We start from the raw sequence: 26,777 nt of genomic DNA on the forward strand, positions 1-26,777 counted from the left end.
TGAGAAAAATAAAGAATTTGGAGGGGGTGGAGGGGTGGAAAGGTTAAAGGAAAATGCCAGTAAGTGAACTGCAGGGATGGAATAAGTGAAACTTTCCAGTCAAAAGAAACGTAAAAAAAAAAGACTCACATAGGAATGCTAGGAATTGGGAAAAGTAGGAAGACGGTGACAAATAATAGAGAAAGTGGAAACCGTGTTGAAAAAATAAAAACAGCTGATAAATATCACGCTACAACAGTTTTAAATCTGAGATAGAAATGTTGCAGCAACTTTATTCTCCATGTCAGAAAACTGCAGGATAATGAAAAGTGTTCAAATGCAAACTTTAATAATGCTGATTAACGTTTGGAGCTTAACTAATTACAGTTCCCACCACATCTAATCAACTATAGCAATCATCTAGAAGCCTAACCCTAATCCTAAAGTTGGGTGTCTTAGTAGCTGGGAGTCAATACGCACATCCTCCAAGACATCACAGATCACACGAGAACTAACATTATTACAAGACTGGTGTCATTTTAAATATTTAAATTAAACAGATGCACAGCAAATCCATCGTTTCTAAACATCTTGATGTAAAAGCAGCAGGCGACAAGCATTCCTTCAAGGCATTTAATTCTTTATACGTTTCTTCCTGCTACAATCGTGTCCTTAGACTTTGCAGTAGATCTAATTTTGCCTTGGTGTTTTTGGAGTAAACGTTGTGACTGTCCATGTAGAGTATTTTTAACCAGTGTGGCTGTGCTGTAAACACCGGCCCGCTCTGTGTGTTCTCTCGCCAAGATTAAAACACTATGGCTAGCAGCAGACTCCCTGTGGGATGGAAAGCGATGATCTAGAGTGTGTGTCAGACAAAAAGTGCTGAAAGAAAGAGAGCAACAGAAAGGATAAGATCGTCTCAAATATTTTCCCAGTTTTTACCCAGCGGTCATCTAGGAATCTCAAATGATGCAGAAATGAACTCGTGCAAAAACTGTCAGTGAATTACGGCAGCGGTGGCTGCGACATCTGCTAGGGTAATCTGAGTGTTTTAGTTAAATTTGATAATCTCATGGTTTAGAATTATGTGTTAAAACAAAAGCCATTGCCATGTTTCCAACTTGGACGAGGCAAAGTGAGCTTGGGTGCTGTCCTCTGTTAACACATTATTTCTGATTGGCTGAACAGACCACAGACTTGTTGACCTCCAGCTGCAGTGCTGCTACAGCTGGAGGAACAAACTGCTGCAGAGCAGCAATAACACCATCATCTTTACGACAAAAACCTACAGCAACAAGCACGACTGCATCCTTTTGGGTTCGAGCTCTTGGTTTCATCAAAAGCTTAAAGTCTCTTTCCTCTGTCTTTCTCCAGGTAGTTGTTTAAAGTGCTCATTCATTTCCTTTAAAGACCAAGTTCACTGAGAAACAGTTTTTATCTAGTTATTTTTTTAATATGATCAGTCACTCCGAGTTTCACATTCAGGCTGAACGTGAATAATCTACCCCTTATTTCCTGCATTAGCTTCAGATAAAAAATGGATGGGTAAATGCTCGAATTAGAAAGGCCAGTCAATTCTACATCACACTGTCACTTAACTTTCATGGATTCATCCATCTTGGCTAACAACCAGGGAAGAATGTTGTATGTTTAGCGTCTATGACACAGCAGAGAAAGTCTCGGCTAGTTGAAGCTAACCATTAGCATTAGCTACGCCACCACACAGCAGATTTCCTTCAGGCTTTGTGTTATTATAAAACATCAACATCGCATACCAAACCAGGTCAGTGATGGAATTGTGTAGCTGTTAGCCAATCAGAGGCAAGATGTCCAAATATCAGAAAAAGTGTCTCCAAATCCTGCCCTCTTCTGCTCTGGCTCACTGCCACTTCCTGAAACAGGAGCGCCAGAGCATTGTTCCCACGCACAGAGATGAACTGACCAGGCATTTATTTATACTCGAGACCACTGCAAATGTACTGAAAAAAATAAATTAACTTGGTTTTTAAATTTCAGTGTGGAGTCAAGTGAATCCTTAGCAAAACACTTCAACCTGTTTTCCGGAGTTTTCCTCTTTCAGAAATTATGTATGATTTGTCAGAAATCCGTAAAAGTGATTATCTTATCATGTACTGTGATATAATATAAGCAATATGTTTTATTTTTATTTTTGCTAAGCATGCCCCCTGCCCGGCAGAGCTCCTGCAATAGGAAACTGAGCGCCGACCAGAACTAACCAATAGCGTTAGACTGCCGCTTAGATGCTTCAAATTTAAGGAATACCTCAGCTGATGCAGAGTTGATGAACTTTTCACGGACAAGAAAGTCTCTAAATATAAATATATGAAAACACAACATGACATGAGAATAATACTCGTAAAACAACGTGTTTTAGCTCTGTTTGTCAGCTACAGGACATTTATAAACAGAAACGTGAAGTCGCCATCTTAAAAAAAACGAGGAACAGCGTTGTTGTGTCATACGCTTGTCAGCCACTAGATGGTGCCATTGGATAAGAGAAATACTCCGGAAGGAAGCTTTAAATGATAAACGTAGACCTGCTGTGTCATCTCGTTTTTCTTTGGTTATCCAGGTCCAGGATGGAGCAGCAGCTCTACAAAGGAAGCTCAAACTGTCATCTGTTCAGTCAAGTCCAGCAGCTCCTTCGGCGAGATCCCAATGCGCTCCAAGGTCAACCCAGAGATACAATCCCCATGTCCCTGTTCAGCGCTGGGGTCTTCTCTCATTACATTCCCTAGGGAGGCATCCAAGGGAAATCCAGGGGACTTCCTGACCACGCGTCTGAACCAGCAGCTTCACACAAAGCTTCCCCTAGATAATGAAGCTCCTCAGCCCATCTCTAAAGCTGAGCTGTTTTCATGAGCTTGTTCTTTCAGTCATTACTTGAAGCTCATGACCATTGCTAAGAGTTAGAATGTGGATCAACCAGTCAAAGTATTCTTAGCATTCCAGCTTTGCTCCATCTTCATCACAACAGACCAGTTTGGTTTCCACATGCATGCAGACGTTGGCACGATTTACCTGCCAATTCCCAACACCATTCCACCTCACTTGTGAACAAAACTTCAAGATTCTGACTCAGAGCAGGAAATCTAACCTAATCTGAATATAAATTGTTTCCCACTATTGGAATAAGGCTTTAAAGAATACCCTCGAACTGAAAATATTGAAAATGACAACTTCCCTTCTAGATATGGAAGTCAGCACATGAGTCAGACCACCCGTGATCTTCAGACTGCTCTCTCTATTGTCTCAGCCAAAGCCACATGCCAGAAGGCGGTTCGTTTACATCCAGGTCACAACCAGCAATGAGACAAAACAGAATAAATAAAAAGGACACAACAGAGATGTGCAAAAGGCTGTAGAACAAGAAGAACACACCACTGGCCCACCCAGAGGAAGAATGACATTTGTTTACTTTGCACTCACTCAGAGGATCACCGACACCGCACCTATGTAGTTTACTCTGACCTGACCCACATTGTTGCCTGGAGATTTATCAGGATGGAGCAGAAGATGCACGGAACAAAACACACACGCACACATGAACACACACACACACACACACACACACACACACACACACACACACACACACACACACACACACCAGCGTGCAGAGAGAGAATCAACTGTTTGTTCTTTAAGTGGGTGCATGTGTCTGGCACCCGCCTAAACTCCTAGTAAATACTCACGTACGTTCCAGGATAACGTTTCAGCAGCATCAGAGGACGGTGTAAATAGCAATCAGTAACTAACATTTTGGACTGTGTTTACAAAGACCTGCATTCTTCAGATAAAGTCACTCGGGTTTTCAGAGTGACTTTCCATGAAAGAGCATTTCAGGGCCAACTAAAGTCAGAGTGCTGGCCCTTTTCTCTTGTCTGCTAATAAACAAATCAAACCTGCATCAAAGACAAAATGAAGATAAAAACCAATAAACGCATCTTCTTATCCATCTGTCAAAGAATGTAATCCACTTCTTCTCTAAAACCAAACTTTCCCCGGAGCTATTTGATCTGGACAGGAGCCAAAACGTCTGGTGCACACGATAAGTCCGTTCCAGTGGCAGCATGAGCATCATTAAAGCTAGTCTGCTCACACGGCAGCTTCTGTTGGCCTGTCGCCCTGCAGAGCCACCGACAGTGACTGCTGGGAGCTGTCAGCGTGAGGAACAACGGGAAGAGAGAGCGTCTCACCTTATTCTCATCTTCATCAACGAGGGTGATTGGGAGACTTCTGACAGCTCCAAATCACAGAGGGATCGGGATGGCTTCTGATAATTGCAGCGATGGCTTAAAAACTAGAACAGACAAGCCGCAGGCTTAAGCTGCCTCCAGCTAACCTTTCAGTCCTTAACATGAGCTCTGCAAGCTGACCTGGACAAGTCATAGCAACACAAAATAATTTTAGATTTAATTAGCAGTAAATGCTCTGATTCTGTATGTATATACGATGATGGGGCCATGGTGGGTTTAAATAAAAAAGGAATCCAAAAAGGGACAAAATTTCAAGACAAATCTAAGAAACTCCAATTTCTAAATGCATGAGGTATTGGTCTGCATTTTCAGAGGGCTTCATCATATATTTGCTTTAGGAAGAAGATAAGACTGTTCTGCACAGACACACACACACCTTTAACAAACATTTGAACAGTAGCCTTTAGCTTCGTTGTTAAAAACAAACAGATTGCATCCAGCTAAGATTAGCTTCAGCTGATTTTTGGTTAAATCCAAAATGAACCTTGTGTGAGAAGCTTACCCATGCCCTTTACACACCATTACACACCCTGCTAGCAGAGTGAAGTCGTTAGTGCCTCTCACAGATGGAGCCAGAGTGCTGCAGACATTCAGGAGCATGTGACACTTTTAACCATCATTATGTGTCAGATATGAACCTGGAGAGAGCAAAGGGCTTGCAGCTTTTGGTTGGATTTGTTAGCAAAGGCTTTATCTAAGGATGATCTCAAACATCCTCCTCAGCTTTTCGTAAAACACTATCAGATGCAAACAGCTTGAAACACTAAGGAAAAGCTCTTCCGCTCTTCTTTCATTCCGGAACTGTGCTGCTCTGGGTGGCTGCATGTTGGAGTAGCTCTGTTGACTATATGTAAGTTTTGCCTTTTCTTGGACATTTTTTTTCTAGTTTCTCAAGAAAATCAGTATTTTTGGACATTTTACTTTTCTGTTTCTGGTGCTGTGAAGCTTGGAGGATTTTTACTGCATTTTTCACTTTTTGAGCATTTGTTATGATGCGTAACCATGGCAACACACTGGTTTACAATCGGGAGCAGCTGATTAACATTGGAAAGGTTGAAATAATACCTCAACTGAAGCCACAAATGCCAAATGAGCTAAAACGCAAGAAGCGTGGGTGCAGAGCGGGAGCCAAACGGAGACAGAGAAAGAGGAAATTCAAACCATCTCTTCCATCAATCATAATGGGCAATGTGAGATCACTGGCCAAAAAGATGGAGGGACTCCAAGCCTTTTCAAGGACTCAGCCAGAGTTTCAGCAGTGCAGTGTTATGTGTTTCACTGAGACGTGGCTGCAGGACCATATCCCCGATTCCAGCGTCTCTCTGCCAGGATTCCTGTCAGTACGAGCAGACAGAGATCTGAAGAGGAGCGGGAAAAGAAAAGGAGGTGGAGTGGCAGTGCTTGTCAACAACAGATGGTGCCATCTGGGTTATGTTTCAGTGAAATGTCGTCTCTGCAGCCCAGATGTTGAACTCTTGGCAGTAAGTTGTCGCCCATATTATTTGCCAAGAGAGTTCACCAGTGTTGCCTTGGCAACCGTTTATATTCCACCTTCAGCCATTGCTGAAAATGCATGTGATGTCATCAGTTCTGTTGTCGCTAAGCTACAAACCCAGCACCTCAATGCATGTGTGGCTATATCTGGTGATTTTAATCATGCCTCGCTCTCTGATACACTTCCAATATTTCAACAGTGTCAGCTACTCCACCAGAGAAAACAAGACATTGGATTTGTGTTACGCAAGTGTGTAATGCAAATGTAAAGAATGCATACATGTCCAAAACAAGACCTCCTCTGGGACAATCAGATCACAATCTTGTTTTTCTCTGCTCAGAATACAAACCACTTGTTCAGAGATCAACCTGTGACAAGAAGAACTGTAAGAAAATGGTCACAGGACACTGAAGAAGCCCTGTAGGGTTGTTTTGAGACCACAGATTGGATGCCTCTCTGCCAAGGATATGAAGAGGACATCAGTGCCATGACTAGATGTGTCACTGACTATATAAACTTCTGTGTGGACAAACATCATACCCACCAGAACAGTGAGATGCTTCGCTAATAACAAACCCTGGATCACCAGTGAACTGAAGAGTCTGCTAAATGAGAAAAAGGGCCTTCAAGGAGGGAGACCGGGAATATTGAGGAGTATACAGAAGCAACTGTAGATCAAGATTAGAGACAGCAAGGAGGCATACAGGAAGAAGCTGGAGAACAAATTACAGAGGAACAATATCAGAGATGTCTGGTCAGGGATGAAGAAGATCACAGACTTCAAGCAGAGGAAGGATTGCACAGATGGCAGCCTGGACACAGCCAATTAACTGAACAAGTTCTTCAATAAGTTCAGTTCAGGAACAAACCCAGCATCGTCCTCGCCTGTCCCCAGCCAATCAGACATCCCATCCTCCTCTGATCCAACATTTTCCTGTCACACGCCAGGTCTTTTGTCCTCTAACACAGTCATGAACTCTTCTGGTTCTATAAATCTGTCTTCAACCAAGTCAGGAGATGCTGCTGCCCCATTTACCTCCCACCTATCTGTCTCTAGAAGTCAGGTAAAGAGGCAGCTGGAGAGACTGAACAGGAACAAGGCTGCAGGTCCAGATGGTGGCAGCCCCAGGGTACTGAAGGCCTGTGCAAAGCAGCTCTGTGGGATTCTGCAGCACCTCTTCAACCTCAGCCTGGCCCAGGAGAAGGTTCCAGTCCTGTGGAAGACATTCTGCCTTGTTCCAGTTCCAAAGAAAACTTGCCCATCAGTCAATGACGACTACAGACCGGTTGCCCTGACATCCCACCTCATGAAGGTCCTGGAGAGACTCCTGTTGGTCCACCTGAATAAGCAAACTAGGACATATCAGGACCCGCTGCAGTTTGCTTATCGCCATGGAGTTGGAGTTGAAGATGCCATCATCCAGCTGCTTCAACCAATCCACTGTCATCTGGACGAAGCAGGCAGCACTGTCAGGGTCATGGTCTTTGATTTCTCCAGTGCATTTAACGCAATCCAGCCTGATGTACTTTGCCAGAAACTCCAGAAGACACAGGTGGGGGCCTCAAATATCGCCTGGATTAAAGACTACCTGACAAACAGACCACAGTTTGTGAGGCTGAAGAACTGCACATCAAACCAGGTGATCAGTAATATTGGAGCACCACAGGGGACTGTACTCTCACCATTCCTTTTCACCCTGTACACCTCAGACTTCCAGTACTAATCAGAGACCTGTCATCTACAGAAATACTCAGGTGACTCTGCAGTTGTCGGGTGTATCAGAGATGGACAGGAAGCTGAGTACAGAGAGCTGTGGAGTGCTTTGTGGCATGGTGTGGAAACAATCATCTGACCTTGAACGTGAACAAAACAAAGGAGATGATTTTAGACTTCAGAAGAAACAGGGTGGAGTCAAACACTGTTTGCATCATGGGAGAAGAAGTGGAGGTGGTTGAGGAATACAAATACCTTGGAGTTCACCTGCACAACAGACTGGACTGGAGAAAGAACAGCGAAGCCGTTTACAAGAAGGGACACAGCAGACTCCACTTCTTGAGGACGCTTAGGTCCATCAATGTCTGTAGCAAGATGCTGCAGATCTTCTACAAGTCTGTTGTTGAGAGTGTAATCTCTTCAGCCATCGTCTGTTGGGGTAGCAGCATCAGAAGCAGGGATCTGAAAAGGCTCAACAGCCTAATAAAAAGGCTGGTTCTTTTCTGGGGACGACTGTGGAACCACTGGAGGAGATAATGCAAAGAAGAATTCTCCAGAGAATCAAGAAAATGATGGACAACCTGAGCATTCTCTTCACAAGACTGTCCGATAACAGAAGAGTGTCTTCAGTCAAAGGCTTCTTCAGTTTCGCTGCAACACTGACCGCTACTGGAGATCCTTCCTGCCAACAGCCGTTGTAATATACAATAACTCTTTGAAGACTTGATTATTATTATTATTATCATTATTATTATTCTGAGCTACTACAGCAATCAGTTTCCTTCTGGGATTAATAAAGTATTTTTGAATTGAACTGAATTCAATTGAATTCTTCCTGTTGGTTTAAAGATTTAAGGTATAATTTGGGAAGTGTGCCAGGATCATTCATGGATCTTTGTCAGAGTTCTTTCATTCTTTACTTCCTGATCGCTTAGCCAGTTCAAGAACTCCAGTGTTATGTCAGTGTGCTTGTGCACAGGGGCAGATATAAAGACGGAGGTATTTATTAAAACCTTCCAGGTCAAATCCGCTTTTTCTGAACCTCTCCGCCGACCTGACAGGTGGAATTTTCCAGCACAACTTAGCCAGAAGAGAAACGGGGGTGGGGGTGGGGGGGACTCTCGGAAACAGCAGAGGATGTGCTCAAGCTCAAACAAGCCGACACACGCTGGCACTCGCGTATTTACAGAGGTGGGGGCTGCATGTGCACAAACAAGCACGGACGCACGCGCGCGCACGCACACACACACACACACACACACACACACACACACACACACACACACACACACACACACACACACACACGCAAAACCCAAAATGCTCCATTTCCAGCACCCTTTTCCTCTAAAAGCCACAAGAGTAAAGTTCTTTAGGGACTACACAGTACAATTAGACAAACTAATTAGTCCTCCATGCCTCCCATTCCTCAACCACGCTGACAGGCTGGGGCAGGCAGCAAACTTGAGAGCTTTGCAGTGATGTGAACTAAAGAATGGTGCACTGATTATACATTTAAGGCAATTTAGATGAAGCTCTGTAAATAAGAAGCTTCTGCAAAACAATCTGAAACGTCTGAGCATGCCTGCACCATGTGTCAACGTCAAACTGTCTGTCTTGATTGGGATAACGAGAAGTATAATGGGATTTCCAGTGTAAGAAAAATGGAAAATTAAAATCAAGAACACACATCCATCAGTCACTATCAGCAGTTTTAACAAGCTAAAAGTCAAGACTAAGTTGTCAGTTCAGCAACAGGTTAATGATGAACCCTCACCCCCCTCCTCCCTTCTCCACACTCCAGTCACCCTGCAGGCGAGTTGAACCTGGTCACAAACACGCTGGGAGGGTTTACAGGCCGGGGACCCACACTTTGATGTCTCCTGTCTGTGTTAACTTATAGGTCACAAAGTAAATCAGGTGCTAAAATAGAAATTAAAGTTAGGACAAATTGTTTGGTCTCCTTTCAGTTAGTTGTGACAAGATGGAGAGAATCAACAGTTGGTGGAGGGAGGGGTAGAGATTAACTGACCGAACTGATCAGAGAGTGGGCCGGGCCTTGGAGCTGCTGCAGCTATTTGGCGGGGAGGTTTGAAATCTCCTTTCTCCTCAACGCAGCCCACCTCTGCCTCTTCTGTTGTAGCTGTGGATATGAGGCTAACAGATTTGGTAAAACTCCCAAAGACGTAGGTTTGAATTTGTGTTAGAAATGTGGTTACGGTTGGTTAGGGCTAGAAATGATCTAAGCCCATTGGGACTGAGAAGTCAGGCTATTGAAACAGTTCTTAAAATCATTCCTTTGGTCTCTGTCATACATTTCCTGGATAAGATTAAGAGATCTCTGCTGGTCTACCATCACAGTAAACCAAAATAACTACCGGAGCAGCACGGTTGCTGATTCATGACTCATCCAGTTTCCTCTGTTAGTTGATGACCAGCTTCATCCCACCAAAGCAGAAATGACTCACTGCTGTTTGAAGCTCTGATTCAGAGAAAAACAAACACCTGCTTGAACCCAGAGGGGACAGACTCCGACTCTGCAGGAGCTTTCGTCCCTGACACTAGTTGTGTCACAGCTTCCTCCACTAAGTGTTCATCTTCACTAACCTTGCAGATCTTGCTCTCTTCTGTCTCAGCTCTGGACTTCCCTGCTGGCGTCCTCTCCTGCTGGTACTCAGACTTGACTGACAGCTGGTAGTTGAGCCCCGGGGCCCCGTCATTTGGCCTGAGTTCTTGCTGCCGGGCCATGAAGCTCTGCGAGGTGGCTGCTCTGACTGCACTGGGGATGGGGAGGGCAGTGTGCACCGGCTTGGTGCTCACCACTGAGGGTTGCCGTAGCTTGGAAGCTACACCAACTACCGGCATTGTACTTCCCAGGCAACAAAATAATAATACTGCAGTGCAAGAGAGGTAGCAAACCAAGAACCCTGACAAAAAAGACCCTACATCTGCAGTATTTTTTTTTCTGAGGCTGAGACAAGGAAGACAGAAAAAACAAAACACAAAAATAAAGAAAGAGACCTTCCTCTCAGCCTGAGAGGAAAGCAACTGCACTCATTCTGTGGCCTGCAGTAAGCCGAACTCACAGAAACTGAGAGAGCTTCTCCTTCCTCCTGCTCATTCCCTCCTCCTTCTCCTCCCACAAAGAATACAGCTCCCTCCCCTTCCTTTCCCTTCCCTCCTCTCCCTCACTTACTGTCAGACTTGTAGCGCAGAGTCAAGAGAACTGTTCAGAGGGGGCGTGAACTTCTCTGGAAGGTATAACAGCCACCATCCGTAAAGGAACCTAATGTGTGTGTGTGTGTGTGTGGGTGGGTGGGTGCGTGCGTGCGTGCGTGCGTGTGTGTGTGTGTGTGTGTGTGTGTGTGTGTGTGTGTAAAACACTGAAATTAGGCAAGACTAACTCTGAAGACAAACATTTCTTAACAGAACATTAGAAGAAAATCACAGAATTCCAAATTTTCACAGGTTTTCACAATTAGAAAAACCTGCTTGTTGTCCTCACTGTAGCAACTATTATATATATATATATATATATATATATATATATATGTATATATATAATGTGTGTGTGTGTGTGTGTGTGTGTGTGTGTGTATTTACTTTATCATATACACTCATCACACAAACTTTTGCTTCTGAAATTATTACAATCACTGTCACATGACTAAACAATTTCACATCATCACCCCCCTCATCCTCTGAAACAGAAAGAAGATGGGAAAAAGAAGCCCTTGGTAATACTGTGGCATACCAAAAGGCCAAGTATTTTGTCAAAATGACCAGAAGTTAACTTTTCACTTAAAGGTCAATCTGACACTGTGGTGCCATATGAAGAAATTAACTTGAGCCAATATTCTTAACATCCTGCGTGCGTCATGAGTCATCAAGGCAGCAACATGCAGGACTCCTCATCTTCTGCTCTCTGAATGAAGTCTATATCTTCCCTGACATAAATCACTTTAAAACTTTATATAATCATATTTTGTTGAATGAACAGTTTGTTGGAATCCTAAGTGTTTGAATAATGTGTCCTATACTTTACATTGTGGGTTAAAATGAATCACTTTGCTGAATCATTTCAGATCTTAAATAACACCAGATCAGTATTTGCTGATTTTAATGTTAATCCATCAGTATATTCACACATCATAATACTGTTATTATTAATGTTTTAACAGTAACTTTATGTGTAATAACATTTTCACTTCACACCAAAAGAGTTAAGCTTTAAGTATCTGAACGAGGGAGTGATTCTCTGAGGTCTTTGGTAACCCCCTTAAACGTGTCAAACTCTGATTTGTCTAAATTTGTCAACAACAGTTGATATAAACAGAGTTCACTTCCTGGTCTAGTTCTCCGCCACCTCCTGGTTCGGCCGACCGGGTGAGCAATTCTCTCTTGTGACCCCAAGGTCACAGTCGCTCAGCAACGCTTACGAGTGATACCACACCCTACAGCCTCAGACGTGGAACATCTAAAACCTGCAGAACCTGGTTGCACCTCATAGCCGGTGATATCTGAATTCAAAGGGAGCTACGACTCTTTGAGATTCCTGTAGCCACGACGTCGGGTAAACTCACCACTCCCGGCTGGCTTGCCATTTATGTGGCGTTTTGGATTGGCTACATGTTAAATTAAATGATCAATCAGATTGATCATTCATGTTTGTATGGAATATCACATCTTATCGATCATTTCATTTAATATATAGCCAATCCAAAACGCTATAATATCAGCTCAGTTTTACTAATCAGATCAATATCAATATGTAAAAAAAAAATAGTAACATCAGCCGATAACAATATTGATGTGGACATATTGTGCATCCGTAGTGATAATATCTGTTTTAAGTGTTCAGAGCAGCTTAGAGGCATCTGAAGTCAAGCTATTGAGTCTTCATCCCACCTGTCACCCCAGAGCGAAAAGAGAGAAACACCGACTGTTTTTGCACAAATGTGCGATCACTTTGGTAAAGTAGACTCCTTATATAATCAACTGAAATAATTATAGGAGGAAATTGTGCACTTTGTGTGGCAAAACTCCAAAATACCATTCATATCTATGGCAGCACCTTGTATGTGTGAGTTAAAACCTCACTACAGACTCATTTAATTAGCTGTTATGTTATTTTAATGAGATGTACTGGCGGATTTGGGTCTCATCTGCAGAAAGGGGAGCTTTGGAAACACCTTGCAGTCCCTCAAGCGCACATGGAGAGTGTCACCAGGAAGGAGATTTCATTTTAGGACCTGTTTTCTCCACGGCATGACCCGTGACGAATGTAAGAAAAAAGAAGGACTAGTGGGTTGAGTTGCTACTTGGCAGGATTCACCTGCCTACATCTGCTCTAAAGTCTCAGGTGAACTTGCTTGCTTTATAAAATGTTGTACTTTCTCTGTACCTTTTAACCTAACTGCAAATTATAACAATAATGGAGACCTCCTCCACCCTGCATTACGTAATGCAGGAGGATCTCTTCAAAAACACAAGCGCGTGTGTCTCTAGCACCACTGATTCATGCTGCATTTGGACTCCATTAAACAGAGGCAACGTGGTGTGCCATTATTACTTTTCTCCCCATTTTTTCTTAGGATTCCCTGCTCTGTGTAGGGCATGAATGCAAGTGGAAGTCTTTACTGGAAAGGCTGCATCTGGTTTAGTTTAGTGAGGCAGAAAGATGTTCTGGTGTCAGCGTCATGCCGGACCAGACCGGAACCTTTTAAAGATTGCGTCGTCTGATAAAAAGAGCAGGAAGAGGAGAAACAGGGGCCTTGTGACCTCACAACAAAAAGATTCACACATTTCATCTAACTTCTTTTTTTCTTTCTTTCGGTCTTTATTTTGGTTTATAGCATTAACATAAAAATTTTCTTTTCAAACAAAACAACAATATTAAGAACTTGAATTTAAACCAAAAAAGGAATAGGCAGAATGCTTATTTTAGCCTACCCTATTTTCCACCTAAGATACATAACCAATATACATTTCTTTTATTTTCCCCAATATAAATAACCACAATGAAAATTCATTATTGTCTATACATACTTTTCATACCCTGTAAATATGTGACACTTTACACCTGCTTTAAACTTTAGTAAAGAAGTACATTTCTTCAAATCATCATCTAACTCATTCCACAATTTCACACCAACAACGGAAACACATCTTGATTTCACATTAGTTCTGGCTTTTACACATTCAAACATAAATACACCTCTGAGATTATAACGATCATCTCTTGGTTTGAAATAAACTTTTATGCAATTTGGGATAGTATTGTTAACTACTTTATGAAGAATCTCTAAGATTTTTACTTTAACTTCTCCAGCTCTCTAGTTTTAAAACAAATCTTGACCTTTGACCTATACATTTCTTAATAATGAAAAATTATTACCTCAGTATTTTGAAACCCTTACATTTCACATACATAATAATTCTGTTACGGCTCCGTCTTCTTTCACCCAGAATTAGAACCAGCAGGTCCAGCCTGCATTCATTCATGCATCATGGCTATCATAACAGACCTAAAACAACAAGACACCGTGCAAATGAATGGTTCAACTCCAACCCTGATTGCATGAACAGGAACCTGCTTGGCAGGTCCCCAGTTTCCTATAATGACATGAAACTGCAGACACCTTTTTCTCATGAGGCGATGTGGGCTGACCTGAAACAGACTCATGAAAACCTCCAAATTATGTCAGGGGAAACCTCCAACTTCTCTCAGTCATCAGTAACTGACAGGAATTCCTTTACCCAGCTAAATAAGTAGGTGATTGGTTAATTTCTTGATTCTGGATTGCCTTCTTGGTGTTGGAGGACAAAGGAGACTTTAAGTATCTCAAGGACTTGAGGGAGAGATAGAGGGGAGGTGAACAGGTGAGTCAGGGCAGCGTCTGCAGGGCTGAGGGCAGAGTTCAGTCTGCAGTGGTGGGAAGGGAACAAAGCCATACGATAATTTTCATTTCAAGTTAAATCTAAGTGCTGAAATAAAATATCTGACGGACAGACAGATGCTGACTAAACCAGGTCTGACTCTAAATATACCCCCGTTTTTATCTGTTTAACTCCAAATAGGTCGAAATGTACAAAACAAAGCATGAACATTACCCTGCCCGACTGGACATTCATTTGTTTAATATTATTAAAATAACTTGTTAGAGATTGTTGGCTGGACTTCTTGTTCCACTGATGAGAAAGTAAATATGCCAAAACTTAAGGCAGCACCACTGAGCTTCACTCAGATTTTCCAGCTTGCTGTGAAACTTTTGGCTGTGTCACTTTCTTCTACTAAACCTAAACAATGTTAATAATGAACTGAACTCAGTGCACTGATAAGTGGGATGTTTATCTCATAAAGTACCTTGGAATGAGGCTTGTTGTGATTTGGTGCTTTATAAAAGAGAACAAAAACAAAGATGTAACTATTAAAAGTGAAACTTTTAGGTATGAGATAGAGTCATTCCATGCAAAGCCAGATGTGTCAAGCCTTTATTTCTTTATAACAGTGATGGTTATGGCTTACACTTTAGGACAGCCCTGCATTCAAAATGTCAGACAATCAGAATTAAAGTGTCACACTTTAATCAGCTAATGAATCCAAAACACCTGCAAATGATTCCTGAGCCTTTAGATGGTCTCTCAGTCTAAGTTGAAATACTGAAATAATTGCCCTTAAATAATATAATCTGTTCAGCGGTAGATTCATTTGTAACTGTCTGCCTGCTAGAGGTAGATCTCCTCTTATAATAAGAGTTGGGGATTACTCCAGCTACCAACTGACCGACATTGAGCTCAGTTTCTTAAAAATTGCCAACTTGTGGTTGTAAATGAGATTCTGCCCCAAGTGGAGGAGTTCCAGTATTTGGGGGTCTAGTTCAAGTGGGACAGTAGAATGAAACAGGAAAGTGGCAGGTGGGCGTGGGGCAGCATCTGTAGAGATGGAGACGCTGTACTGAACTGTCATGATAAGAAAGAAAAATCAAAAGGTAAGGCAGCAGATTTAGCAACTGATCTTTGTTCTAACTTTCACCTGTGGCTATGAGAGGACAAATGACCAATGATATGAGATCATGATTACAAGCAACAATGCATTTCAGGAAATTTTAATAAAACAAACAGAACTATGCTCTGGAGCCCTGAAGTGTAAAGCTTCTTGTGTGAGCATTGCTCGCTTCACTGTATATGGTTTACCACAGTATTTCTGGCAACTTTACCATCCATCCATTTTCTTCCGCTTATCTGGAGTCGGGTCGCGGGGGCAGCAGCCTAAGTCGAGAGGCCAAGACTTCCCTCTCCCCAGCCACTTGGGCCAGCTCCTCCGGGGAAATCCCAAGGCATTCCCTGGCCAGGTGAGAGACCCTCCAACGTGTCCTGGGTCTACCTTTAGGCCTACTCCCAGTTGGACGTGCTCAGAAAACCTCACCAGGGAGGCGTCCAGGTGGCATCCTGACCAGATCCCCGAGCCACCTCAACTGTTTCCTCTCGATGTGGAAGAGTAGCGAATCTTCTCAGAGCCCCTCCCGGGTGACCGAGCTTTTCACCCTATCTTTAAGGGAGAGCCCAGCCACCCTGGAGAAAACTCATTTCGGCCGCTTGTATCAGGCATCTCATTCTTTCGGTCACTACCCAAAGCTCATGATCATAGGTGAGGGTACGAACGTAGATCGACTGGTAGATCGCGAGCTTCGCCTTTTGACTCAGCTCTCTCTTCACCACGACAGACCGGTACAACATCCGCATCACTGCAGATGCAGCACCAATCCACCTATCGATCTCACGCTCCAGCTTTCCCTCACTCGTGAACAAGAACCTGAGATACTTAAACTCCTCCACTTGGGGCAGGACCTCATCCCTGACCCGGAGAAGGAAATTTACTTTAGTATAAAATTATTATTATTATTTTACTATTAAACTAACTTCTATCCACTTAGTCCTCATTCTGAAGAATTGGACTATAAAACAGTCAATCAATGAACAGTTGATTTTGTGTTGGTTAGTCTTTCCTAAAAAACTCTTCCCATTTAATGCAATTTTTGTGTGCATGTCCATATTTTTAGGATATATGCTGATGGAAACTCAACAAGTCTAACAGTGTTTCATTCAGAGAGAACAACAAAGAGGTCTGTATTGTGAAATCATAATTCCGTGTTGATTATCTGTTCCAGGGAAAGTGTTTATGGTAAATAACCTGGACTGGTGTGTGTGTGACAGTGAGTGAGAGAGAGAGAGAGAGAGAGAGAGAGAGAGAGAGAGAGAGAGAGAGAGAGAGAGAGAGAGAGAGAGAGAGAGAGAGAGACAGTGAGAGAGATAGATAGAGAGAGAGAGAGAGAGAGAGAGAGAGACAGAGAGACAGAGACAGAGAGACAGAGAGAGAGAAAGAGAGAAAGAGAGAGAGAGACAGAGAGAGACAGTGTGAGAGAGAGAGAGAGAGAGAGAGAGAGAGAGAGAGAGAGAGAGAGAGAGAGAGAGAGAGACAGAGAGAGACAGAGAGAGAGAGAGAGAGAGAGAGAGAGAGAGAGAGAGAGAGAGAGAGAGAGAGAGAGAGAGAGAGAGAGAGACTTATATTTTAGAAAATACCGCCCAGGGTCACATGACGTCAGCACCCATGTTGTGCTGTGGCTGTAAAAACAAATATGTTGGAGTGGTGGAGATAAGAAGGGTCAAATCCCAATTATCCTCCTTTGTCATGCACACTTACACACAACCACACACAGAAATTAAACACACTCCCTCCTATCAGGCTAAATAGATAGTCACACACCTGGCTCTGTCATAATGTTATCAGTCAACCACATGTCAGGCTTTGTGGAAAGTAAAACAAACAAACACAGTAAAATAGGGTCCCAACAGCAGGATGGATGACCAGCAGCTCAGTGAACACAGGAATCGTTAACACGCATCAAGCATCAGCTCGCTCACTTTTATCCTCTTCAGGATCCACAAATGAATTCCTTCTCTTCGGTCAACTTTGGCTCCTCCGCGGTCAACCACCCACTCAGAACACACCAGGCATCATGGGAAAACTACTCAGCTTCTTTCCCACTTCCTCATGCTCACTTCAATGATGATCTTAATATTCAGTTCTGAACCGATGCCCAGATCAGATGATTACCAGCACTTTTTAAGGCAAATGCCAAATGCAAATCATGTCATTAGTTTCGCTTGGGTACTGTAAGCAGACAACAGCTAAAAAGGAAGGTCAACCCAATCAAACAATCAATGTTACATTGACATGCAGATCATGTCTATATTGAGCCCATGGGTCCAATTCTGGTCTTCTGTTGGACGTGCAAACTAGGACCACATTTGGACATCTAACTATAACCCCACGTGGACGTCATTATGATGTGAAACATTTGGATATATATATATATATATATATATATATATATATATGTATATATATATATATATATATATATATATATATATATATATATACGACAGTGAGACATGGAGAGGTGTGATTGGGAGGAACGGCCCCCTGATCTGAGTTCGAATGGTGTTTTGTTATTGGACTTCTGTGCCAGTAATGGATTGTCCATAATGAACACCATATTCAGACATAAAGGTGTCCATATGTGCTCTTGGCACCAGGATACCTTAGGCCGCAGCTCGATGATCGACTTTGTTGTTGTTTCATCTGACCTGCGGCCGCATGTCTTGGACACTCCGGTGAAGAGAGGGGCGGAGCTGCCAAATGACCACTACCTGGTGGTGAGTTGGCTCAGATGGCGGGGGAGGATGCCGGTCAGACCAGGCAGGCCCAAACGTATCGCGAGGGTCTGCTGGGAACGTTTGGCAGAGTCTCCTGTCAGAAGGAGCTTCAATTCCCACCTCTGACAGAACTTCAAAAAATGTTCCGGGGGAGGCGGGGGACATTGAGTCTGAATGGACCCTGTTCCGTGCCTCCATTGTTGAGGCGGCCGACCAGAGCTGCGGTCACATGATTGTCGGTGCCTGTCATGGTGGCAACCCCCAAGCCCGCTGGTGGACACAGGCAGTTAGGGATGCTGTCAAGCTGAAGAAAGAATCCTATCAGGTCTTTTTGGCCTGTGGGACTCCAGAGGCAGCTGACGGGTACCGGCAGTCCAAGCGGAACGCGGCTTGGGTGGTCGCCGAGGAAAAAACCCGGGCATGGGAGGAGTTCAGTGAGACCATGGAGCAAGACTTCCGTACGGCTTCGAGGAGATTCTGGTCCACCATCCGGCGTCTCGGGGGGAAAGCAGTGCGCTACCAACACTATCTATAGTGGGGACGGTGTGCTGCTGACCTCTACTCAGGGCGTTGTGGATCGGTGGGCAGAATACTTCGAAGACCTCCTCAATCCCACCGACATGTCTTCCAGTGAGGAAGCAGAGTCTGGGGACTTTGGGTTGGCCTCTCAAATCTCTGGTGCTGAGGTCACTGAGGTGGTTAAAAAGCTCCTCTGTGGCAAGGCTCCAGGGGTGGATGAGATCCGCCCGGAGTTCCTTAAGGCTCTGGGTATTGTGGGGCTGTGTTGGCTGACGCGGCTCTGCAATATCGCAAAGACATCGGGGTCAGTCCCACTGGACTGGCAGACCGGAGTGGTGGTCCCCTTATTTAAAAAGGGGGACCGCAGGGTGTGCTCCAACTACAGGGGGATCACACTCCTGAGCCTTCCTGATAAGGTCTATTCAGGGGTTCTGGAGAGGAGGGTCCATCGGATTGTTGAACCACAGATTCAGGAGGAGCAATGTGGTTTTCGTCCTGGCCGTGGAACACTGGACCAGCTACATACCCTTAGGGGGATCCTGGAGGGTGCGTGAGAATTTGCCCAACCGGTCTACATGTGTTTTGTGGATTTGGAGAAGGCCTTTGACCGTGTCCCTCGGGGGGCCCTGTGGGGGTACTCTGGGAGTATGGGGTACCAGGCCCTCTGATACGGGCTGTTAGGTCCCCGTATGACCGGTGTCAGAGCTTGGTCCGCATTGCCCGCAGTAAGTCGGGCTCGTTCCCAGTGAGAGTTGGACTCCGCCAAGGCTGCCCTTTGTCACTGTTTCTGTTCATAACCTTTATGGACAGGATTTCTAGGTGCAGTCAAGGTGTGGAGGGCATCCATTTTGGTGGCCTGAGGACCAGGTCTCTGCTTTTTGCAGATGATGTGGTCCTGCTGGCTTCATCAGAATGTGATCTTCAGCTTTCGCTGGAGCGGTTTGCAGCCGGGTGTGAAGCAGCTGGGGTGAGAATCAGCTCCTCTAAATCTTAGACCATGGTCTTGATTCGGTAAAGGGTAGAATGCCTTCTCCGGGTCAGGGATGAGGTCCTGCCCCAGGTGGAGGAGTTTAAGTATCTCGGGGTCGTTGTTCACAAGTGAGGGAAAACTGGAGAGTGAGATCGATAGGTGGATTGGTGCTGCATCTGCAGTGATGCGGGCGTTGTACCGGTCTGTCATGGTGAAGAGAGAGCTGAGTCGGAAGGCGAAGCTCTCAATTTCACGGTCGATCTACGTTCCTGCCCTCACCTGTGGTCATGAACTTTGGGTAGTGACCGAAAGAACGAGATCACGGATACAAGCGGCCGAAATGAGTTTTCTCCAAAGAGTGGCTGGGCTCTCCCTTAGAGATAGGGTTAGAAGCTCGATCATCCGAGAGGGGCTCGGAGTAGACCCACTGCTCCTCCATATCGGGAGGAGCCAGTTGAGGTGGCTCGGGCATCTGGTCAGGATGCCTCCTGGACGCCTCCCTGGTGAGGTTTTCTGAGCACGTCCAACCAGGAGGAGACCTAAAGGTAGACCCAGGAGACGGTGGAGGGACTATGTCTCTCACCTGGCCAAGGAACGCCTTGGGATTCCCCCGGAGGAGCTGGCCCAAGTGGCTGGGGAGAGGGAAGTCTGGGCATCTCGCCGTAGGCTACTGCCCCTGCGACCCGACTCTGAATAAGTGAATGAAAATGGATGGATGGATGGATATATATATATATATATATATATATATATATATATATATATATATATATATATATATATATATTCTGAGTAAAATGACTGTTGAAGCTGTGCAAAAAATGCGACTAACTCAGCAGTAGTGAGATGTTAGAAAGACTTTCGGTTCAAACTGGTTTCCTGCCCACGGGCTAAAAGACAAATGATCTAGAGGTAAGAACCCTGCCTCACTAACAGTTTTAAACACAAATGCTCGATCATGTTCTCATTAAATGGTTGCTTTGCCGCATTCTGATCTTCTCAGCCCTTTAGAGTCATCTCTTGCATCCTCAACAGCTCATGTTAACTTTTTGAGGTTTCGGGCAAAGAGTCAGCACAATTTGAGGCGATGTGGAATTTGAAAAATGTCCTGTTTCATGACTCTAGTTATAAACAAGACGTTTAGGGCGAGTTGGATTAATTAAAACAAAGTGAGGCTTCCTGAGTCGTGCTGTTCCAACTCTACTACAATGAATCAAAGGAGGTATGTGGATCAGCTCCGGCGGCAGGATTTCCCTGGCGCTTCAACTCAAAGAATTCTGGCTCTCCCTGTTTGCTCAGTTCTCAGATATTATAACCCAGCATGCTTTTACTTTGTAAATGCTTTGGTGTCATTTGTTTTCATCCAGTCAGCTTCCTTCCCAATCAGTTCCTTCTCCTTCTGAGCGCTGATAAACCCCCCAGCTCATATTAATTAATAGATTGCACCAATCTTTTAGTATTTTAGATCTGAGGTCAGAGTTTGGATCCAGATTTATAGCAGGGATGTTTGCGAGTCATCAGAATACAGTACAGGAGTAAAAACAAAACAAATCACTCCTGGTGATCCCACAAAGGGACACGTAGGAGGGAAAAGGACATAGCAACACATTATTTTTATGTGGCTTTTACATGGATGCTTTAAATGGTCAGCGAATAAGTGACAAGACTATTACATAAAAGAGGAGGAAAATGTACAGCGTACAGATAAAATCTGAGGGTCATTTTGAAGTCAGGATTAATTTTTCATCTTGTCAAATCCCCCAGTTACCACCGATCCACCATGCTAAAGACTCCACCTGCTTAGATCTCATCAAACGAGAAGCATCACGCTTAAGTACTCGACAAATTCACGTGTCTGTATAAATCTGGCCCATTTACAACCATCCCGTCCCTTTCCCTTGTGATGTATTGCACCCAATAACTTCCACGAATCTCAACGCTTCATCTGCTGGTGAAAAATGGTGTCCTCTGTGAATCTTGGATTTCACAGCTGGAAATGATAAAGTGCTGAAAGGGAGAAAAACAACAAGCAGCAGACGAGAGGCCGAGCTGCACCGTACTTGTAGACAAAAGTCTGAGTTTTAGGGATTCGACCAAAGATCAAACACAGATTCGAAGGTCTTATAAAAGCTCTTTTCACTATAATTAAACAGTGAATTTATAACTGTAATATCTAAAGGAAGAAAGTTTGAAATTATTGCCAAGTTGTGTCAGAGTTGCAGCCCAGACACTCAGAAATGCCTGCTACTCAAATTTAGCATTGTAGTTTATTTGGATTTAAATGGAAATTGATTTAAATAACCAAGCAAACCACACATAAATCATGGCAGCTATATGCAATTTTTTTTATTTCTAATGTGTTTTTGATGTTATTTGCATAAATTCACTCATTTTCTGAAAGGCTTTCTCAATTCAAGCTGGGAAAATATGAAGTTCCAAACTTTTAAATTCTAGTGAGTTCCAATTCCAGGTATCCAGCATGTTTTAGCTTTAACTCTGTTTCAACACACCTGATTTCAATCAGCAGGTGATTAACAGGCTTTTGCAGAGCCTGATGTGCTGCACAGGTGATTCAACCACTGAATCAAGCGCGTTGAGCCAAAGAAACCACTAAAACATGCGGCACTGGCCCTCCAGGCCCCGAATTGAATACCCCTGCCCTAAGAGGCTCTTGATGAACATAACATCTATGATCGCTTCCAGTCAGGTTTTCGTAGAGCTCATTCTACTGAAACAGCTCTTCTTAGGGTCTCTAATGACCTTCTGACTCACAGTGATGCAGGGGACTGTTCTGTTCTGGTCCTGCTGGACCAGACTGCAGCCTTTGACACTGTTGACCCTCACCTGCTACTGGAGAGGCGGAGAGACTGGGTAGGCCTATCAGGAACTGCTCTGAAGTGGTTCTCCTCTTATCTGTTTGAGTGTTCCTCCTCTGTAACTGTCTCCAAGTTTCGGTCCTCCACCACATCCTTCAGACATGGTGTCCGGCATTGCTCTGTGCTGGGGCCTCTGCTCTTCCTCCTTTATCAAATTCCTCTCCAGCACAAGCTTTTAAAGGAATCTCCTGCCATCTTTACGCATCCAACTGTGCATCTCCTTTAAGCCCCATGAGATGTCTAAGCACCTGCTTAGATTCTATCAAAACCTGGATGGCTGGGAGCTTTCTACAGCTGAATGAATGCATGAATGAATGAATGAATGAATGAATGAATGAATGAATGAATGAACGAACGAATCAATCAGTCAATCAATCAATCAACCAATCAATCAATCAAAGCTTTATTTATAAAGCACCTTCTGCCCAAGGCACTGAACACAGTACATAAGAAATGTGAAACACAATGAATAGATAGATAATAAAAGCAATTCAAACAGTGCAAAAAAGATAAAACATTAAAGTAGAAATAAATGGATTAAACAAGAGATAAAGAGACCAATGAAAACAGGGAAATAAAATCAACATAAAAGAGGGCCGACTTCAAACACGTTCAGGCAACGCCAAGTGGAAGGGGCGGGTTTTTAGGCGACCCTTAAAGACCGGGAGAGATGGGGACAGCCTAACTGAGGGTAGCAACTGGTTCCAGAGTGTGAAGATAAGACTGAGATCCTCATCTGTGCCCCAGACAAGCTGGTTCCCAAAGTCAGAGACTCTCTTGGTCAGCTTGCTTCTCACACCAAACCTTCCATCAGGAATCTTGGCGTGACCTTTGACCCAGCTCTCACCCTGGATTCTCATGTGAGTTCTCTTGTTCGCTCTTCCTTCTTCCTTCTCAGGAACATTGCTAAGCTGAGTCCCATTCTGTCCTGCTCTGAACTTGAGACAGTTATCCACACCTTCATCTCCTCACGCTTAGACTACTGTAAGTTGCTTTTCACTCTCTCTCCCCCACAACCTGAGATCGGTGGGCTCAGTGGTCTTCTTTAAAAAGCAACTGAAAACTCATCTGTTCAGGCTGGTTTTGATGTAACCTTCTGTTGAATCTTTGTTTCATGCTGTTGTTTCTACCAATTCTGCCTTACTCAGAGCCCTTCATTACTTTTGTCTTGTTCATTTTTTTCTCCCTCTTAGTTTTTAGTTTACTATTTATTTATTTTTTTACCTTTTGCTCTTGTGAAGTGCCTCAGGATTTTTATCTTGAGAGGCACTATATAACAGACAGTTTCTTCTTCTTCTACTTCTTCTAAGAAACACAAATCTGCATAATCTAGAGACGTAACTATATTCTTTGTAAAATATCATTTTGATATTCTCAAGTGTTCATCCTGTGGGAAACATTGCTGGGTATTTGGTAGCAGCTATTATTATGGAGCATAACATACAGCAGCCCAGAACTAACTTCCACTCCACTCTAGCGCCGTGCATGGTTTTGGTGCAAAATACATCACTTTAAATGCAGAAGCTAACATTCTTTTTAACCACAAGTCCACCAGAAAATTTGCCCCTTTAAAAAAGATGACCCGTCAAGGCCAAGAGCTGCATGGTGGCAGAGTTGTTAGCACTGTTGTCGTGCAGCAAGCAGGTTGCAGGTTCAAAACTCAGCTGTGGCCTCTCTGCGTGGAGTTGCATGTTTCCCCCATGCATCCGTGGGTTTCAGTTCAGTTATGCCCTATAGATTCACAATTGTACGTCGATTCGGATAAGCGTCTGCCAAATAAATAAACATAAGAACTCATCACATTTCCTAAAAGTCCAGACATTAAATTAGTCGGGTTGAACTTTGCCAAACAAGAGAGAAGAATTCAGAATGCCCTGGTCTTACCTTTTCAGGAGACTTGAGGCTTTTACCTGCTTTTCTCAGGCTGTAAATAAGGCAAACTTGTCGCTTGTTCATCTGGAAAACACATCTTGGTGTCATCTGAAGATGGCCTGGGGCTGATTAGACTCGTCCTCGTTAGTCAAGGCTCATGCAATGTCTACTTTTTTATACCGTCTGATTAAAGAAGAGAGAAAAACAGCCCACTGCCTTCAGCTGAACCAGTGGCATGCTGCCAGCAGGCACAGATGTGTGTGTGTGTGTGTGTGTGTGTGTGTGTGTGTGTGTGTGTGTGTGTGTGTGTGTGTGTGTGTGTGTGTGTGTGTGTGTGTGTGTGTGTGTGTGTGTGTGTGTGTGTGTGTGTGTGTGTGTGTGTGTGTGTGTGTGTGCGCGCGCGTACGTGCTTATATGAGTTCTCATGCACTTATAGAATTGTGTACGTGCTAACATGAAAAGACCAGAAACGGTACATTAAAACATGTAAACTAGAAGCACCGGACTCGTGTAAGACGTCTCATTATGTAGAACGTTATATCAATAGCACGAGCTTGTTGAGGACGTCTGAAACAGCCCACGGGACTCAACGGTTCACTGTCTTGTAAACTACACACATGCATTACACACATTACTAAAAGGAAGCAGCTGCTGAGTTTCTTTGCTTTCTTTTGATTTGTGATACATCAAAAAGCAGGTAAAAAGATGCAACGCTACTTTTCTGACTGGAAGTTTGGGTCACAAAGATTCAGCTTTTATGTGGGGTGAGTTGAAATGAACAGGATGTATGTACACATGAATGTGTGTATGTGACAAGAAGGTGTTGGTAGAAGGTTTCCTCTGACACAAATGTGTTGTTGACATGAGCATCCTGTCATCTGGTGGCAGGCTGATGCTTCCACTTTGCCCCGCCGCCTCATGATTGTTACAAACTCCTCACAAATGTTTGAAAATGATCATTCCGTCAACCGTTTCTAGCGATTACACAATAAAACAAGCTGATGTTACCGATGAAACGTCAGAGTTAAAGTCCCCTTCAGAATAAGGCACAAGCTGTAGGTGCATCTGCAGAGAAACACAGACCAATACATGGGTAGGGCTTTAATCTAATGACGTTTCCTTTATCACTCCAAAGAACCACCAAAAGTAAAATTAGTAAAAAAGTAAAGAACTGTCTTTATTTACATCGGTCTTAATTGCATATATAGTGCATCTGTGTTTAACATGAATATCTGTGCATAAACACACACCAACATAAATTTAAAAAGTCAAAGAGGGCAGGAAATAGAAAAAAAAGATTTTCTATGAATGTTTACAAGAATTAAATTTAAAACAATGCAACTCTACTTCTAGCTACACTTTAAAGGCAAGTCCACTGCCATCCAGAGCAAAGTGGGCTAGTTTAATTGTGAAACCAGAGAAATTCATTCCATACCAAACCAATGTTCTAAGGTTTGCTGCAGGTGCTATTCAGCCTGTCTTCGGTACTCCACAGCAACATGTCTCCCCATGTCCTCATGAAGGTTCATTAATGTAATAAGCAGCTGCTGACAGTCTGAGATGTGCTGTAAGGTTTATGTTTCCCATGTAACTGCAAATGTTAGTTTCTCTCATCAGTCTATTTTTATCCCCATTAATTAAATTCTTTTTAGTTCCATAGTTACAAGTAGCTACAAGGCAAGGCACATGCATGAAACATTAAATCCTCTGGCACCATCATGGTGCGTGAAGCCTCTGGATTGACAATCATCAGAGCTCAAAAAGTTACAGAAGCATAAAGTAGTGAGAAGAATCGAGACACTTTCCTACATGAGCATGCAGCAGCCATCAGGTGTAGAAAACCTGATGTTGACTGTCAACTGCAGTCTTTCTTCCTACAGACTTTACAACTGGAATACACCATCCATGTTGGTCCATTGTGGTTAGTTAACTATACTCCATGATAATGCTGACAAAGGCAGGAGATGATAAGCTGAAATGTTTGAGCTAAAAATTGTATCAGTGACAAGAAAGAGCTCAGCTTCCCTGAAAAGTTTTACTCCAGGGTGAAGGAGAGGAGACTCTGATCAAGCCTTGGATTGAAGGTAGACAAGAGCTTCACAGCTAGAGAGTTGTTGAGGGAGTCGTGGGACTTTTGCCCGGTGCATTTGTGTCATAAATTCATGGAGAAGGCTAATGACAGTCACCCAAGGCATGGTGTGGTTTCTGCTGTGGGAGTTTGGGGTAATATAGATAATAAAGTAATATCTGTGCCCACATTCTCAGCACTAAGGAGAACTTGTTATTAAAATGCTAAATAGATAAGTCAAGAGTCCCTTCCTCCAAGTTGCCGGCTCTCAAAAAGGTGAAA

The 26,777-nt window shown here is 43.5% G+C and overlaps 1 protein-coding gene across 12 annotated transcripts in view; it reads right to left on the bottom strand.

The window, feature by feature from the left end:
• Positions 1–26,777, bottom strand: part of nav3 (neuron navigator 3) — a 529,271-nt gene that overhangs the window by 203,144 nt on the left and 299,350 nt on the right. For 7 of the 12 annotated variants that reach the window (XM_070549298.1, XM_070549248.1, XM_070549258.1 and 4 more), the window contains exon 1: positions 10,076–10,578. The exons of 4 other annotated variants lie outside the window; for them this stretch is intronic. In XM_070549298.1, the coding sequence (XP_070405399.1) occupies positions 10,076–10,333 (258 nt within the window). In that variant the 5' untranslated portion in view covers positions 10,334–10,578. Of the gene's footprint in view, positions 1–10,075; positions 10,579–26,777 lie in introns of those variants that run through there. One more of the 12 variants, XM_070549284.1, reaches the window with a different exon arrangement.

The sequence above is a fragment of the Nothobranchius furzeri genome, chromosome 1 (assembly GCF_043380555.1).
Source record: "Nothobranchius furzeri strain GRZ-AD chromosome 1, NfurGRZ-RIMD1, whole genome shotgun sequence".
Classification (NCBI taxonomy): Eukaryota; Metazoa; Chordata; class Actinopteri; order Cyprinodontiformes; family Nothobranchiidae; genus Nothobranchius; species Nothobranchius furzeri.